This window comes from Mustela erminea, chromosome 9, assembly GCF_009829155.1.
Source record: "Mustela erminea isolate mMusErm1 chromosome 9, mMusErm1.Pri, whole genome shotgun sequence".
Lineage (NCBI taxonomy): Eukaryota > Metazoa > Chordata > Mammalia > Carnivora > Mustelidae > Mustela > Mustela erminea.
Genome location: NC_045622.1, coordinates 60,137,493 through 60,151,768, shown reverse-complemented (window position 1 = coordinate 60,151,768; position 14,276 = coordinate 60,137,493). Strand labels below are relative to the sequence as shown.

Sequence of the window (14,276 nt, the reverse complement as noted above, 5' to 3'; positions counted from 1 at the left end):
AATTGTTTCAGCTCAACAATTCACAAGTGGGAGAGGAAGGGCTCCTCCCAAGGGCGTTCGGCAAAGCCAAGAGGACAGGTTTGGTTGTCCTACCTGGGTTATGCTACTGCCATCTAGTGGGTAGACGCCAGGGGGACAGCTAACCACTCTGCAGGACACCTCCCACAGCGAAGGATGAGCTGGTCCGACATGTCCTTGGTGCTGGGTGCTGAGGTGGAGAGGCTGTTTTAATCCTCTCTGCTTCCCAGGCCAGCTAGGCACCAAGAGTCTCCTCCCATTTTATGGTTGTTCACAGACTGTCAGTTCAGCCTACCAATTTTAAATTATCCCCTCAGGTCCCCTCTTCCATTTGTCCCCGAAGAGCACGCCATGGCCCCCTAGGAAATAGCCAGGAGTAGGGCAGACCAGGGAAGGAGGTTGTTGGAAGAGCTGGCTACAAAGGACCAAGACAACTTTTTGGAGTATCATTTTCTAATTCCTATTCGTGCAGTAGTCACACAGATGCAAAACTTTGGCTTTTTAAGCTTTTGGCTTTTTTAAAACTTTTGGCTTTTTAAATTCCGGTTAATTAACATACAGTATGTAAGGACCTATTTAGCAAGAGGCATTCATTAAAGTTAAACTGTCTCTGCTTCCCTTCCCCCAGGGGATTCACTTTAAAACAAGTCCCCGAAACCAGCTTCAGTTAACAAAGCCCAGACACAAGGGTGGGTCAGGCCAGGTGGAGACATCCGAGCAGTAGAGGGTTGCATACTGTCTCCCGAGCTACCGAGGAGTAGGGGCCCCCCACCCTTTGGGAACCCTTTTTGGCGCCAATCCTAATCAAGGTGTAATAGGTTGGGTCAGATGTCTACTAGGGTAAATTGTAACTCAATTGGTCACCTAGCATCACTATGGAGTTTCCTGTGTGTGTTACAATCTCATTGGTCAGCTGTGCGTGGCCAGACCCGACCACATGGCCCTTGTCCTTAAAAGCTGGACTGTGAAACAGAGAAGGGTCTCCCTCTCTTTAAGAGGTGCGTCCCCGAATGTTAAGTTAAATTCTTGATGCTTGGCGCGAAATAAAGCTTTGCTTGACCTTTGCTTTGTATTAGTCTCGCTCCTTTAATCACGGACCCATTATTGGGGCATAACAAGTATACCATAATTAGTCTCGGGTGTACAATACAGTGATTCAACACTTCCATACATCACCCAGTGCTCAATCACAAGTGCACTCCTTCTTTTAAGATTTTATTTGAGAGAAAGAGAAAATGGAGAGAAAGCATACGAGGAGGCTCCCTTGCTGAGCAGGGAGCCTGATGCCAGGACTCCATCCTGGAACTACTCCAGGATCATATCCTGAGCTGAAGGCAGTTGCTAAGCCAACTGAGCCACCCAGGCGCCCCACAAGTGCACTCCTTAATCCCCAGCACCTGTTTTACCTGTCCCCTTACCCTCCTCCCCTCTGGTAACCATCAGTTTGCCCTCCATAGTTAAGAGTCTGTTTCTCGGTTTCTCTCTCACTTTGCCGCTTCCAGTCGGTGAACGGGAGAAGAATGAGGCACAAACAAGTCAGCTGCAAGAGAAAGGGAGCAGCAGACACAGCAGAAAAGACTGGGGCCACGAGCAAGGCCTCAGTCTCACTTTTATTAGATAGAAAGAATAACCAACAGCAGAGTCGATGAAGGTCAAACATTAGTCCCGTGTCTTGTGGACAAACAAGAAGGAGGGTAAAGTTTATAGTAAACAAGAACATTCAAAGGAGTCATCTAACTAACAACAGGTGCTTTTGGGAGGAGAAAGGGGAGATAACAGAAAAGGGAAGCAGGCGGAGGTCCGCCCTGAGCCGGAGGACGTTCCCAGCTGCTCAGCTTCAAGGTCATAAATATATCGTCCTCTCCCCCCAAAGACCTGTTGCCAGTATGTGTTTTTCTTAAATCTCTATCTAAATGTCCTTGGTAACTAGTAAAATCTTCCAGGGGTTATATTTTAAGTAATACATTGTTCTGAGGGGCAGTTGCATCTCTTTGCTTTTATCTTTGCTCATTTGTTTTCCTTCTTAAATTCCACATGAGTGAAAGCAGATGGCATTTGTCCCTCTCACTGACTTTGCTTAGCATTATAGTCTCTAGCTCCACCCACATCATTGCAAATGGCAAGATTTTACTATTTTTACGGCTGAATAATATTCCATTGTAGATATATATTACCTCTTCTTTATCCATTCATCATTTGATGGGTACTTGAGCTGCTTTCATAATTTGGCTATTGTAAATAATGTCTCTGTAAATAAGGGAGTGCGTATATCCCTTTGAATTAGCATTTTTGTATTCTTTGGGTAAATTCCCAATAATGTGGTTCCTTGATCATAGGGTAGCTATATTTTTAACCTTTTGCGGAAACTCAATTCCATTTCTCAGAGTGGCTGCACCAGTTTGCATTCCCAACAACAATGCACGGGTGTTCTTTTTTCTCCACATCTCACCAACACCTGTTGTTTCTTGTTGATTTTTGGCAGTCTGACAGGTTTCAGGTGATACCTCATTGTAGTTGTGATTTGCATTTCCTTGACAGTAAATGATGATGGACATCTTTTCATGTGTCTTTTGGCCATTTGTAGGTCTTCTTTGGAGAAAAATCCATTCATGCCTCCTGCCCATTTTTTAGTTAGGTATCTGTTTTTTTGGGTGTTGAGTTTTATAAGTTCTTTACAGATTTTGGATAGTAACCCTTTGTCAGATATGTCATTTGCAAGTATCTTCTCCCATTCCCTAGATTGTTTTTTAGTTTTGTTGATGTTTCTTTCACTGTGCAAAAGCCTTTTATTTTGATGTAGTCTCTCCAAGTGATTCTTATTTGAGTGTCAGGTTGAGAACCACTGGCCTGGAATGGTGAATTATGCCTTTGGGGGCCTGGGGAAAAAAGGACTGCTTTGAAATTGAGATAAGCTTTGACACCACACTTGATGGGACATCATTTTGAACAGAGGTGTCCCTGTTAGGAGTCACCACCTTTTCTGGGTGCAGGATGATCCCAGCACACATTGTGCCTCCATGAAGAGCACATGAGGAGAATAAATTGATGGATTATATGTTGTACTCAGCAAGGAAATCCTAGTTTCCTGGGCTCCTGGAGAGCAGGTTACATAAAAAGCACCACCTCTGGAACTGCTTTCCAAGGTACCATTGTTCTTTCTGCTCTACTTCATCACCTGGCTCACTCTTGCGGCCCAAGGGCAAGCCCCAAGCAGAAAGACAATTTAAAAAATGCTTTGAAATTTTTACAACTTTCCCATAAAAATTTCTGTATCCATTCTATTTAGACATATGCTTTGGCCACTTTTAAGGAGTCAATAATTGCTCGTTTAGGCTTGCTTATCCTTAATTCAATATTGGTAATTTACATCATTCAGATAACAAGTCATTAGACAGTTTTGTTAGGTTAGGTGTGTTAATCACTAGTTCGGGTGTGTAAATTACCTCAGCACTGTCCATCACTTCTGTGTGAGTAACATCCGATTCTCATCACTAATGTTATTCACTTTTTTTTTTTTCCATTTTTCTTATACCTGATTTCTTTATGAATTCAGTGGGCTTGCAGCCATGCAATGACTTTGCCATCTTTTTATTATTTCCTTAACATCCATCTACCAACATGTAATATATTAAACATAGAAGAAAATGGCATTTTTGAAAACTCCTCTTAGGATATCAAGAGTTTCTCTGGCATGTCACTGTCAGTTGAGCTATGCTTCCAGGAGACGAGAATGGCCTGAAAGGAAGGACAAGCAAGTTTGGTATATGTGAGGAACGGACTGCAAGCTGACGGGGTCCTTGCAGTCATGGGAGTTTTGCCAAGGGCTAGCTCAGCAAATGCCTGCAGGTAACTCACTATTTGCTTTGGCTTACATAAGCGCTCTGGGTCAGGCTGACAGGGTCCTTGAGTCTCTCTGTAAATATGCTCAAATAAACTCTTTTGTTTTGAAGCAAGGCAGCTGTGTGGAACTTGTGGTCATCTGACCTCAAGTTCCTTGATAAACATTCTTGTTATTGAACTATAAAATAGAGACTCTCAGGCATGTTGGGACTCCACTGGGTTACCAGCTCATGGAGACCTCCTGATCCCAGCTTCCTAACTTGTCTTTCTTAATTCCCCATCCATCTCTCTCCATCTTCCCTTGGACTTCCCATGCTGGCGACAAGTGGCGCCTCAACAGGGACCCACAAAGGAGAAGACGCCTTTAAAGTGAAAGTGAAGAGGTTAAGGAACTCCCATGCACGCGCAGTAGGTTCTTATTGTGGGGAGACGTTTAGTTAGGAGTAATAAATTATGGGACAGTTAGGCTCCAAGATGAGAGAGCTTTTAATACAAATGTTGAAATCAATACGTAAGGTTCAAGGCTGTCGGGTTCACACTCCACAGCTGGAACATTTTTTACAACATGTCCAGGATGTTTGTCCCTAGTTTCCAGAGGAGGACACAGTTAATTTGGCTACTTGGGAAAAGGCTGGGCATTGTTTTTGCGAGCTCACTATACCGTTCACGACCCCTTGTGCATGCCAGTAGACACCTTCCCCTTGTGGAGGCTGGTCCATGAGTGTCTTGATCCGAAGCATGGAAAGCACAGTAGGCCTATGGATACATGGGTCAAGACTTATGCAGAGGCTCAAATGGAGCTCTGGAGCCAATGCTAAAGGATGAGCCTCTGCCAGAGGAATACCAAAGAGAATTAGAGGATGGAAGGAAAGTATGAAAAGGGAAGGGAATTGCCTCCTCCCTCTGATACTGAGGAGGAGGAGGATGAGGACGACTTTGGTGAGGCTTTTGTTACCTTTTCAAAATTAGTTGTTACTGTTGCTCCCTCTACACCTTCCTGCCACCCTGGCACTGGCTTGCCCTTCACGGCCTCCTCCTCCGCTTCAAATACCATGGGCTGGAGCTTGTCTCAAAGCTCTGGTCCAGTCTCCTTTACCGTGGGCACTTTGCAGGCACAGGGACGTGCGGAGGAGACCACGGGCTTTAGCTGCTTCCCAGGAGCCTGTCCACACTCAAGGTCAGGTCATTCAAGAGCATCAACCAGTACCTTCTAAGACTCTTAAATAATTAAAGACCATTTGGTTCAGCACGGCCCTAGAGCTCTTTTTACTTTAACTTTGGTGAGTAGCCCTGCTACTGAGGATATTCCTCCTAAGGATGGGTGATGCTTTGCTGTGCCTGCCTCTTCCCCGGAGACTATTTGTTATGGAAATCAGATTTGTTCGGAGAAGCTTCCCAGCAAGCTGAACAGAGTCGCCAACTTAATCCAACTTTTTTTTTTTTTGAAGATTTTTATTTATTTATTTGACAGAAATCACAAGTAGGCAGAGAGAGAGAAAGAGAGACAGAAGGAAGCAGATTCTCCGCTGAGCAGAGACCCCGACATGGGACTCGATCCCAGGACCCTGAGATGGTGACCTGAGCTTCATGAAGGCAGAGGCTTAAACACTGAGCCACCCAGGTGCCCCCCACCTTTTGATAGGTTGGTAGGAGAGGGTCAATGTGCACATACGGATTCGCAGCTCACGTATCCAGCTGCTGCTTAATCACCAAATTAATCGCCTCGCCACACAAGCATGGAGGCGACTGCCTGACTCTGGCAGAAAGACAGAGGAATTGAGTAAAACTAGACAGGGATGTGAAGAGCCTTATTAGGATTTTGTTTCTCGCCTCTTGCAGGCTGTTGGTTGGGTGAGCGGAAGACAGAGGCTTTAACCTACTGAGCCACCCAGGCGCCCCACCCCTTCAATTTATTTACAGATAGTAAATACATGCTCACTGTTCTTATGAATATTGAAACTGCAACTTTTGGCTCTACCCCCGATGCTACTCTCCTGCAACAATTTCTAACCTTGCAAAAACCTGTTTGAACTTGCTCAGCTCCCTGTTTCGTCAGTCACATTCAAGTTCATTCACTTCTCCCACATCCCTTGGTGCGTGGAAGCTCAAAAGCCAATAGGACCACGCATTCACTTTTCTTACAACTGTACAGGTCGGTCAGGCCGTTCAGTCTCACGCTATTCATCATCAAAATGCTTCCGCTCTTCACAAACAGCTCTCTCTCGCTGGAGAGAGTGCTCATCAGATCATGAAGTCCTGCTCTACTTGCCCTGACTTTCGCCCTGTCCCGTCATTTAGCATTGACCCTCGGGGTTTGTTAAGGTCACCGTTAGCAGATGGCTATTGCTCAAGTCCCGTCTTTTGATAAACAATCTTATGTCCGTGTTATTACCAACACTTATTCTTATTTCCCTGTTGTTTCCCTGGGAGAAGCAACTAAGCATGTAATTGCTCATTGCCTCTATGCCTTTTCTATTTTAGGTTTTCAGAAAATTATTAAAACTGATAAGGCCCCTGCCTGTTCTAGTAAAGCCTTTTTGTCCTTCTGTGCTGCTTTTCAGGTCACATTACAAACAGGCATTCCCTACAACCCTCAGGGTCAAGTTATTGTGGAATGTGCTCGAGGTACATTAAAACACCAACTTCGGGGTGCCTGGGTGGCTCAGTGGCTAAGCCACTGCCTTCAGCTCAGATCATGGTTTCAGGGTCCTGGAATCGAGCCTCACATCAGGCTCTCTGCTCTGTGGGGAGCCTGCTTCCTCCTCTCTCTCTGCATGCCTCTCTGCCTACTTGTGATCTCTGTCTGTCAAATAAATAAATAAAATCTTTAAAAAAAATAAAACGCCAACTTCAAAAAATTAAGAAGGGGGAATTACATCCCCAAACACCTGATAACATATTGAATCATGCTCTGTTTTAAATTTTCTCAATCTTGATGATCAGGGGCCTTCTGCAGCCAAACGATTATATGCTCCTTCTTACATGGAAAGCTCCCAAAAGTGTGCTGGAAAGATTTTTTTTTTTTTTTTAAAAACGTCGTCCTCAGACAAAGGGAAGATCGTATAAGAATCTCACACAGGCGTGCAGATCCTAGGTCTATTCCAGTGAGGAACTCAGGTTCCCAGGGTTGAGAAACTTCTGATCGCCCTCTGGTGGTGGTTCTAGTTACTGCTGCTTGCTCACTAACCATGGACAGTCCTGCAGACTGAAGGTTCCTTATGCCCTGAGTTTCTCCTGAATCCCCCCAAACTTTCATGGTGGACTTGTTATCTCCAACTATGGCCCAGCGTCGTCCTAAGGCCCCAGAAATACCGGATGGCATTCCTGTCACATACACTTTCATAAATAATGAGAAGGAGAAAGTCCTAAAACTGATTTCTGGGTGGTGAGAATCTACACTTGGTACCCACAGGATTTTTTTTTTTTTTTTTAATTCATATCCCTTCTCTGGTCTTTGCCTGAAAATGGAACAACTGGAAGCAGCTCGCAGACTTCCTGGTATTGTCAGCAGAGGGCGCCATTTCTAGGGCTGAGGGCTCTGTAGAAATCAGAGCAGGACCCTTAACTAGCAGAACTTTTTGTTGGGGTTTGCTATTTCAAGTCTTTTTTCTTTTCCTTTCTTTCTTTTTTCTTATTTATTTTTTTCTTTTTTTAAACTCTGTAACCACTTTCTCATCTCGAACTGGGGAATTGGGAATTTCAAAGAATGAAAGACCTGATTGTCCCTGGAGAGTTTTTTTGTCAATAATTCAAGAGTCTGTGCTGCATTGTGGTGATAAGCTGACTGGTATGCAAGGGTCTAAAGGAAATAGATACAAGCTGATTGCTGTCAGTTTCCATGGATGAGTGCTGGAGATAAAGTGTGTGTCCATGTGCAGAGAGACTGGCTGTGTCTATTGGATATCCCCTCCCTCAGCAAAGGTCATCCACTGGGAGCAGCGGGACTGAAAAATTCCTGGCAGAAACAACTTAGTCAAGCAGCTCATTACTTCTATTTGTGTCAGTTCAGAAGTTGGTTAAGGGATAACCCGCAGTGAAAATGCCGGAAGACCTGGGGATATTACCAAGTATCGTGATACCATCTGACCTCTGTTGCTGGAGGCACAGAACAGGCCTCACCTCATTCCTGACCGGAAAGAGTGAGGCTCTTCAGGCGAAAGGCAATGCTGACCCACCCACCTACACGGCTGCTGACAGCACCCATCCCAGCACTCCGGAACCTTCTTCTGCCACTGTCAGTCAAAATGTGAGCAAGCAAGCTGAAAAATGAACACTTAGCTGGGCAAAGAGAATAAGAGTTTCTAGTGAAAGAGAACTACTGAGAATTAGAGAAGAATATCAGAGACTTGCAGCTTTAGTTCCAACATGCATGGAACATGAAAGTCATTACTTCCAATGTTATAGCAAGAAAAAAGATGAACAGAATGACTAAAATCAAAAACACAAAAACAAACGGTTGGTGAGGAACACTCGTGCACTGTTGGTAGGAATGCAAACTGGTGCAGCCACTGTGAAAAACAGTATGGAGCTTCCTCAAAAGACTAAAAATAGAACTAACCTGAGGTGCCTGGGAGGCTCAGAGAATTGGGCTTCTGCCTTTGGCTCAGATCACAATTTCCAGTCCTAGGATGGAGCCCTATGTCTGGCTCTCAGCTCAGAGGGGAGTCTCTGCTGCTTCCTCTCCCTCTGCTTGTGCTCTGTCTCTGTATATCTCTCAGATGAATAAAATTTTTTAAAAAAGCTTTAAAAAATAAAAACAAAAAATAAAAAGAGAACTACTCTATGACCTGACAATTGCACTACTGGGTATTTACCCAAAGAAAATGAAAATACTAATTCAAAAAGATACATGCACCCAGTGTTTATTGCAGTACTTGTGGTGAACGGAGAACAGTGTCTAGACTTGTGCAATCACTATGTTCCACACCCAAACCTAATCTAATATTGTGGGTCAACTACACTCAAATAAAAAAAAATGTAAAGAAAGAAAAGTACAATAAAATGCATAGTTAAAAACAGAACACTCCAAATGTCTAATAAAATGTAAAATGTTTTAAAAAATATATATGCAAAGAACAATGAATGTAAGGCAATATACCAAAATGTTACCAGTGGTTTTCTCCTGACTAGGGATTTTCTCTATACATTTGTTGTTTTCCAGCTCTCTTACACTGAGTATTTGCACCTTATATTGAAAGATAATACTTAAAAATAATTTATCTAAATGTATCTGGACTACATACTTAAACAGCAAATAGAATTCAGCCTTGAAGTTGTAAATATATAGTCATAATGCCGCACAAAAAGGGCTTAAAAGAATAATGTTTTATAAAATACAGTAAAACCCTGCAGTAAAATACTACGCAGGCACAGTAATTGATTATATAAATGCATATGTATTAGAAACAAACAGTGTCAACAAGTACTGCCAGAGCAGAAAAGTAGTTATAGACCATATGCATAGTACAATCAGTATTTTATATATGTATCATATAATATTTTCCAGGTAGATAAAGGAGTAGATCAAGCTATAGATACAGATGGAGAAAAAAATACAGACACAGATATAGATACAGATGCAGATAAAGATATGTACGTATACAGATACAGATCTGTAACCATAGAGGACAAAATTTTAACAGTAAAATTGCTTAGGGGCTGTACGTTTATGGTGTTATGAGTTCTATGTCATGTTTGTCTTTTTTCATAATTTCTAATATTTCCTACAAGGGACATAGATTTTTAATTAAATGCATATTTAAAAAAGAAACATGGACAGCACACGATCTTTCTCTGAGAGGATGTACCAACTAGAGAGCACACTGGGAAGGAGCTGTGGTTGGAGAACGTGTCACAGAGGAGACCAGGTGAGAACTGGGTGTAGAAGGAGGAACAGGCGTTTCCACAAGCCGATGGAGGTTATTCCAAGGCAGAGCAGGGACATGGAGAATGTGGCATGATCTGGAAATGGTGAGATCTCAATGGCCTGGTGTCCGATGGAGGTGACATGGGCAGTGTTTCAGTAAAGGACATCAGGAGACAGGTCACTAAAGGCCTTGAATGCCCCACCGAGGAGGGGATCACTGAAGAACATGGCCTGACATTGAGATTGGAGGACCCCTTCCTCATCATCCCCCAAGACACATCACCCCTCAGAAACCGCAGGAGGGACCAGTGTCCATTCCCTCAACCCTCAGAGGTTGTTCTGCCAAATACAAAACACACAATTCATTTACATTCTCTTATTACAGACATGCATGTGGACAGGATATAAATTATAATGTAATAGGAATAACTATAAAAACATAGGAATCACTGATTCTAAGAATATCATTAGCCAAAATGAAGGGCATTAAGGGGTATATGATTGCTTAGAGACATCACAAGACAAGACATCTCAGAGCTTGAGGAAGCTCACTGAGGAAGAGTTGAACCAAATCCCAGCCCAGAGCACAGCTCTCACTTCATCTATTTCTAAAGATCATGTTAGAGTCATTAAGGATATAAGACTTCTGCAAATCAAACATCCTGTCCCAGGGTCTTTGCGGGAGCAGGCTTGCTCCTTCCAACGGGAGTGCTGTGCTCAGGTTGTTTTGACGACAAGAGTAAGTCCTGCAACACCGTGGTGAACTTGCCCCACAGACAGAACTCACTGAGCCATTTCCGAGTATTTCAGCAGATTCTTCCCACCCTCCACTTCCAGAGACCACCTCACTGATGGCTGGAGAATCCAAAAACTCAGATTTTAAACCGAAGTGATTTCTGCTTTGTAAACAACACATGGACCACCTGCTCCTGGATTTGCTTGGTCTTGATCCCATAAATGATAGGATTCAGCACAGGTGGGGCAAGCATGCAAACATTAGCCAGCAAGATGTGCATATGAGGAGGAATGTGGCGTCCAAACCTCTGAGTAAGGGTTGTAAAGATCCCAGGCCCATAAAAGAGGACAATGACACAGATGTGGGAGCCACAGGTGTTGAAAGCTTTGTGGCGAGCATCTCGGGATGGGATGTGGAAGACAGCATGGAGAATCAGCGCATATGAAACAAAAATTAACACAACATCTAAAACCAATGTTAACATTAGAATGGAAAATCCATACCAAATGTTCACACGAATGTCATTACAAGCATACTTGGCCAAACCAATGTGTTCACAATAGGTGTGTGGAATAATATTATTTTGACAGAAAGTCAATCTTTTCAGAAGAAATATTACAGGGAAAATTGTACCGTAACTTCTCAGACAGACAGTCACTCCAATTTTCCCAATCAGAGCAGGTGTAAGAATAGTGGTGTATCTCAGGGGGTAGCATATGGCAATGTAGCGGTCAAACGCCATCACCAACAAGATCCCTGACTCAGAAACAAAAGTGGAAGAAAAAAAGAATACCTGAGTGATGCAGCGATCCAGGGAGATCTCCCCAGCACGGAACCAGAAGATGGCCAAGGCCTGAGGTACGGTGCATGTGGAGAGCACGAGGTCTGCTCCAGCCAGCATGCAGAGGAAGAGGTACATGGGTTCCTGGAGGCTGCGCCTTGTGAGGATCATGCCGATGAGCAGGCTGTTCCCAAGCAAGGTGATGACATAGGAAATGAAGAAGGGGATGGAAATCCACATGTGCTGGTCCTCTAGCCCGGGGACACCCAGTAAGTGGAAGACCGTGTGGCTGACACCAGTGTGGTTTAAGGCAGCCATGCCTGGAGCAGATGGCCTGGGATCTTACTTTCTGTTTACAAAATACATATTCTTAAAAAAGAGAGAGAGAGAGGTTTTATTTATTTATTTGAGAAGAGAGAGAGAGAGAGTGAGCAAGAGCAGGAGGAGGGACAAAGGGAGAGGGAAAAGCAGACTCAAGGGCAGGGAGCCTGACACAGGACTCAATCTCCGGACCCTGAGATCATGACCTGAGCTGAAGGCAGATGCTTAACTGACTGAGCCACTCGGGCACCCTGAAAATACATATTCTTTTTAATATATTCTCAAGGGGAATTACTCTAATATTCTTTGTGAATAGTAGAGCTTTTGGCATATCTCACACTCTTCATCTTCTCGGAACATGCAAATAGAAAGTATGCAAAGCTGAAGGATATGGTCTGTGCCTCAGTGAGTGACAGCCAATTATACTCACCTCCAACTAACCAAAGTCAGAAACATTACTGTATGTATTTCACTTTTTTTTTTAAGGTTTTATTTATTTATTTGATAGATAGAGATCACAAGTAGGCAGAAAGAGAGGAGGAAGCAGGCTCCCTGCTGAGCAGAGAGCCCGATGTGGTGCTCGATCCCAGGACACTGGGATCATGACCTGAGCCGGAGGCAGAGGCTTTAACCCACGGAGTCACCCAGGCTCCCCTGTATTTCACTTTCAAACAGAGGATTATACATAAACAGGGAAACTCACTATGCATGATCAGGAAGAGTGTAAAAGACACGTGAAATTGACTAATTTATCAGAAGGGAGGCAGCATAAGAAAAGGTGAATATACAGATCCCTGCATGAATGTTCATGAAACATTTCCAGCCGAGGATGACAGGTGCATAGGCAATGCTTGAGAGGCAGGGAGGGGAGCACAGGCAGTGAAGAGCCTTGATCATAACTTCATACTTAGACGTCACCCTTTACCCAGGGGGCGGCCATTACCTGTCTTGAAGAGTTATTAGACTAGTAATTGACTGAGAAACTGGATGCTAAAAAGTAAGTTGTGTTCTAGGAACTGAATGTAATACAGTCAGAGAGGAATTAAACTAGTATTTACTAGTCATTGTTTTTCCAGGAACTATAGTATCCACATTGCATGTAGCATCATGTAGCAAGCAGACCTCTACACTAGGAAATGAATATTTTCATTGTGTCCATTTCACACCTAAAGAGAGACTCAGAGAATATGAATCACTTGCCAAATTTCACAGCAGTAATTGATGGAATGGGTTTGAAATTTCTTGGACTTCATCACATACATTTTGATCACTTGGGAAGATGATCATGAGAACTTTCAGAGGTAACAGTCAGGACTTCTGTGTCTCAATGTTCACACCCCGGGGAGCTAAGTGTAGAAATGACTGAAATTGGGGACCAGTCAACAGATAGTTCGACTTTTGATCTTGAGGTTGTAGGTTTGAGCCCTGTATTGGGTGTAAAGGACACTTAAAAATTTAAAAAGAATTAAAAAATAATAAGAAATGACAAAGTTGAGGGGGGGAAAGGCATTATTTCTGGGGGAGGGTGTGCAATACTTGATATTTGGAAGATTCTTCTGCTAGAAACTAACACGTAATTTTACTATTTGCTTCCTAGCAGACTTTCCTTCATTCATTAGCGTAATCATTCAGGAAGCTTGTTTGGAGTGTGGGCTGTATTTCAGGCATCTGTCCTAACTGGACGTATGGGTTGAGAGAGTGTTGGGTATGTACATAGACAGGATCAGTAAAATGTTCCAGGTGTGGCTCAGAGGGCAGCTCCTGAGAAGAGCGCCATATCTCATCCAGTTTTCTCCAGAATGAAGAAGAAATGGAGCCAATAATAAAGTACCTTCTTCTGAAGGTACTTTAACTAATTCTTAAGATATTAGATGAAGGGGTATCTTAAAATATCTAGCTCAGGGGCCAAGAAAAATCGTACACTTACTAACATTATTTCTTCCACTCCAGCTCCCTCTCTTCCTGCCTTGATTTTTTTCTTTCTGGGAAGGAAAATTGGCTCCTAGTTCTCACACCTGCAGAGATGCTCTGGCTCCTTTCCCAGAGTCGCCTCCGACATCCAGCTTGGGGCAGGTGGCCAGCTTGCTGCCATTCTCAGGGTTCCTTGCACGGTTTTCCAGGAGTCTGTAGTCTAAGCAAATGCATTTTCTGTTTGCTCATCTCTAGTGTGTAATTATTAGGACATCTGCCACCGACAGGATGGCTTCTCCTGATTTGCCACTTGTCAGGAGCTTCCATCTGGCCCATATACTCAGCTCCCCTCCCAGACCTCACTTTCCGCGTCTGCTAGAACCAATCAGATTTGCCCCTCGGGTCTTTACCATTTTGTCCACATGTATAAATAGCCTCCAAGAGTCCTGTCACCTCTGGTCTCTTGGGGACAGAACACCAGCCCAGTCCTTACCTTGATCCGGAAAACTTCCTACCCTCAGATGTCTAATTCACTCACCAGCCTTGGGCTGACTCTCCAGAGCAGGTGGCATAGCTCCATAATAAAATTCAGGTTGTGGGTCTGGAGTTGGGCTATTTATCCTCTTTTGTGGAACAGTGGAGGGAACACTTCCACTCGGGCTCCAGGGACAGAGCCAGTCTCCACCAGCCTCCCCTTCTTCCCAAAGAGGCTGGCTCTGTCAAACCCTTTCCCATCTCCCCTCCTCTCCTCTTGAGAATCTTCTCTTCTGGAAGCCTTTTCCACCTAATCTAGCCTTCCTAGA

The 14,276-nt window shown here is 43.7% G+C and overlaps 1 protein-coding gene across 1 annotated transcript; it reads right to left on the bottom strand.

Annotated features, from left to right (window-relative positions):
- Window positions 1-10,366: 10,366 nt before the first annotated feature.
- Window positions 10,367-11,559, bottom strand: LOC116600254 (olfactory receptor 52B4-like). The gene has a single exon (XM_032360390.1). It carries the CDS (start codon window positions 11,557-11,559, stop codon window positions 10,597-10,599), a length of 963 nt encoding a protein of 320 aa, XP_032216281.1. The 3' UTR covers window positions 10,367-10,596.
- Window positions 11,560-14,276: the final 2,717 nt, after the last annotated feature.

What these genes read in the sequence shown, in the direction of transcription:
- LOC116600254 (XM_032360390.1), bottom strand. Translation starts at nt 11,559, where the DNA reads ATGGCTGCCTTAAACCACACTGGTGTCAGCCACACGGTCTTCCACTTA.